This window comes from Colobus angolensis, unplaced genomic scaffold, assembly GCF_000951035.1.
Source record: "Colobus angolensis palliatus isolate OR3802 unplaced genomic scaffold, Cang.pa_1.0 Scaffold12, whole genome shotgun sequence".
NCBI lineage: Eukaryota > Metazoa > Chordata > Mammalia > Primates > Cercopithecidae > Colobus > Colobus angolensis.
In genome coordinates this window covers 1,426,579-1,430,031 of record NW_012113141.1, presented here as the reverse complement: position 1 = coordinate 1,430,031, position 3,453 = coordinate 1,426,579, and the positions used below count along the sequence as shown (strand labels likewise).

The 3,453-nt window shown below is 40.0% G+C and overlaps 1 protein-coding gene across 1 annotated transcript in view; it reads left to right on the top strand.

Moving 5' to 3' along the window:
• SLC25A16 (solute carrier family 25 (mitochondrial carrier), member 16) overlaps positions 1-2,654 on the top strand; it is a 40,157-nt gene extending 37,503 nt beyond the window's left edge. Inside the window, exons 7-8 of the mRNA XM_011929419.1 lie at positions 1,095-1,257; positions 2,519-2,654. Coding sequence (XP_011784809.1) covers positions 1,095-1,257; positions 2,519-2,591 — 236 coding nt within the window. The 3' untranslated portion in view covers positions 2,592-2,654. The remainder of the gene's footprint in view (positions 1-1,094; positions 1,258-2,518) is intronic.
• Positions 2,655-3,453: the final 799 nt, after the last annotated feature.

Here is a 3,453-nt window from a genome sequence, read left to right as displayed (position 1 = left end):
TGGCCAGGCTGGTCTCAAACTCCTGACCTTGTGATCCGCCCGCCTCAGCCTCCCAAAGTGCTGGGATTACAGGCATGAGCCACCGAGCCTGGCCAATTCAATAAACATCACAATATCTTGAGTAATGCTTAGTTGGGAGGAATGCTTGAATTTCATATCTATTTACTTTTTTCCCCTCCCTGAATTTCATTCCTAATTTTATTAATAAACAACCTTAATGGTTCTAGTAAAATCATGTAATGTTTAACAAGCACTATCTGCATACTATTTTTATTAGATTCTACATGTTTTGTGAATTAACATAAACGCTTCTGTCTGCCATGGTCACAATTCTTCCTTGAAGACAAACTTAGACACTTAATTAAAATAAAAATGCTTTTTCACTTCTTAATTTTTGCCTGTATCTTACATTATCACCATCACTGTTTTTTTGTTTTGTTTTGTTTTGTTTTGTGTTTGAGACGGAGTTTCGCTCTTGTTGCCCAGGCTGGAGTGCAATGGTGTGATCTTGGCTCACTGCAAACTCTGCCTCCTGGGTTCAAATGATTCTCCTGCCTCAGCCTCCTGAGTAGCTGGGATTACAGGCACGCACCACCACACCCGACTAATTTTATATTTTTAGTAGAGACGGGGTTTCTCCATGTTGGTCAGGCTGGTCTCGAACTCTTGACCTCAGGTAATCCGCCCACCTCAGCCTCCCAAAGTGTTGGGATTACAGGCGTGAGCCACCGTGCCTGGCCATCATTGTTATTTTAAATGTAAGTTGTCACATTTCCTTGTAATTAATAATCATGAATTTAATGTTTCTCATGTGAAACCTTGGAAAACTTTATTTTTTTCACATATAAAGTGGCATTATATCCACTATAGCCTCTGTCAGTGCAGTAAACTGCAGTGGTGCATGAAAACCAAAGCTATAATTTTTTATTGGTGGTAATTTTGTCATCTTTCGGTTATTTACGTACATAAATCTTTCTATTTTAAATTAAGCCAAATGCCAGAAATTAGGAAATGTGTTTATTATATTAAGAATGTGTCTTTTTCACAGCTCATGTTATGTTAAGCATCATGGTGAATTTACTATTTTTTTTCAGGTGTTTCATTTTTTACTTTTGGTACCTTAAAGAGTGTTGGGCTTTCCCATGCTCCTACCCTTCTTGGCAGACCTTCATCAGACAATCCTAATGTCTTAGTTTTGAAAACTCACGTAAACTTACTTTGTGGTGGTGTTGCTGGAGCAATAGCACAGACAATATCGTAAGTTTCTTCACCAACTTAATTTAATCAAATTATGGTTACCCGATCCTGATTTTCAGCATTGGTTAATCATTTATTTTTTCTAATAGATTATTCCAACAGATGATCCCTTGCAAAATATAAGTATCAATTTAATACATTTTTTCAGATGTGTGTGCACTTTAAGCATATTATAAATAATTACATGTTTGGATGCAGTAGTGCTGCCTGTTGTCTCAACTACTTGGGAGACTGTGGCAGGAGGATTGCTTGAACCCAGGAGTTTGAGGCCAGTCTGGGAGACATAGCGAGACCTTGCCCCTAAGAAAAAGAGAAAGAGGGCAGGTGAGGTGGCTCACACCTGTAATCCCAGCAGTTTGGGAGGCCGAGGTGGGTCGGGTGGATCACGAGGTCAAGAGATCGAGACCATCTGGCCAACATGGTGAAAACCCGTCTTTACTGAAAACACAAAAATTAGCCGGGTGTGGTGGCGGCCACCTGTAATCCCAGCTACTTGAGAGGTCAAGGCAGAGAATTGCTTGAACCTGGGAGGTGGAGGTTGCAGTGAGCCAAGATTGCATTACTGCACTCCAGCCTGGGCGACAGAGTTAGACTCCATCTCAAAAAAAAAAAAAAAAGAGATTGCATTTGTATATTATGTATTTAATTTCAGGCAATTATCTGTATTCTTAGTTTTAGCCCTTATGGAAAATTTTGTATTGGTCTACTGTATTCAAGGGGACTTGCTGCATAACAGTAGAGCAATTCTCAACTGGGGGTGGTTTTACCGCCAGTGGACATTTGTTAATGTCTGGAGACATTTTTGGTTGTCACAGCTGGGAGAGTGCTACTGGCATCTAGTGGGCAGAGGTCAGGGATGTACTTAAATATCTCTAGTGCACAGGACAGTTCCCATAACAAAGGAAGATCCAACCCAAAATGTCAGTGGTGCCAATGTTGAGAAACTGTATATTAGTGTTCAACAATGAAAAGCAACCAGTTTGTTTCTTCAGGGACTGGCATTTCATTTGGCCTTTAGGAATGAACAGAACTTGGTATTACGGTGATGGGAGAGAAGAATCCTCTAATCAGAGGGATCACATAAGCAAAGATCTCTGTATTGTTAATTGATTTTATTCATATGCCTATATTCTGACTCCTAGGTTAGACAGAACAATAAGAGCAGTAACACATTATTTGAGTTTATAGGGCTTTGTATTCAATAGTTGTTGAGTAGAAAACCAAAAATTTTTAATTCTTTATGCCTTTTTTCTTCTTTTAGCTACCCATTTGATGTGACACGTCGGCGAATGCAATTAGGAACTGTTCTGCCAGAATTTGAAAAGTGCCTGTAAGTTCATCATATGTCATTGTTCATTTTCTTTAGGAAATGTAACATTAAACTCAGTAAGGAGGTATGACTCTAGTTTGACCAATAGTCTGTATCTTCCTTTTTATCTCCCAAAATTTATTTTGGTAACTTTATAAGATTATAATCAGGAAATCAGGTTTTTTTTTTTTTTTTTTTTGAGATGCAGTCTTACTCGGTCATCTGGGCTGGAGTGTAGTGTTATGGTCTTGGCTAACTGTAACCTCCGCCTCCTGGGTTCAAGTGATTCTCCTGCCTTAGTTGTCCAAGCAGCTGGGATTACAGGCACCCACCACTATGACTGGCTAATTTTTGTATTTTTAGTAGAAACAAGGTTTTACCATGTTGGCCAGGCTGGTCTTGAACTCCTGACCTCAAGTGATCTGCCTACATGCCTGGTCTATAATCAAGTTCTAATCCTCCTGTTAAAAATTTAATTTAGGGCCAGACACGATAGCTCATGCCTGTAATCCTAGCACTTTGGGAAGCCGAGGAGGGCTTATCACCTGAGGTCTGGAGTTTGAGACCAGCCTGGCCAACATGATGAAACCCCGTGTGTATTAAAAATACAAAAATTAGCCAGATGTGGTGTCGGGTGCCTGTAATCCCATCTACTAGGGAGGTGGAGGTTGCAGTGAGCCAATTAGGCGACAGAGCGAGACTCCGTCTCAATAAAACAAAACAAACAAAAAAGCAAAGAAAAGATTAAATTTAGGCTAGTCGTAGTAGCTCATGCCTGTAATCCGAGCAATTTGTGAGGCCAAGGTGGGAGGATTACTTGAGCTCAGGAGTCCAAGACCAGCCCAGGCAACACAGTGAAACCTTGTTTCTATTAAAAAAAAAAAAAT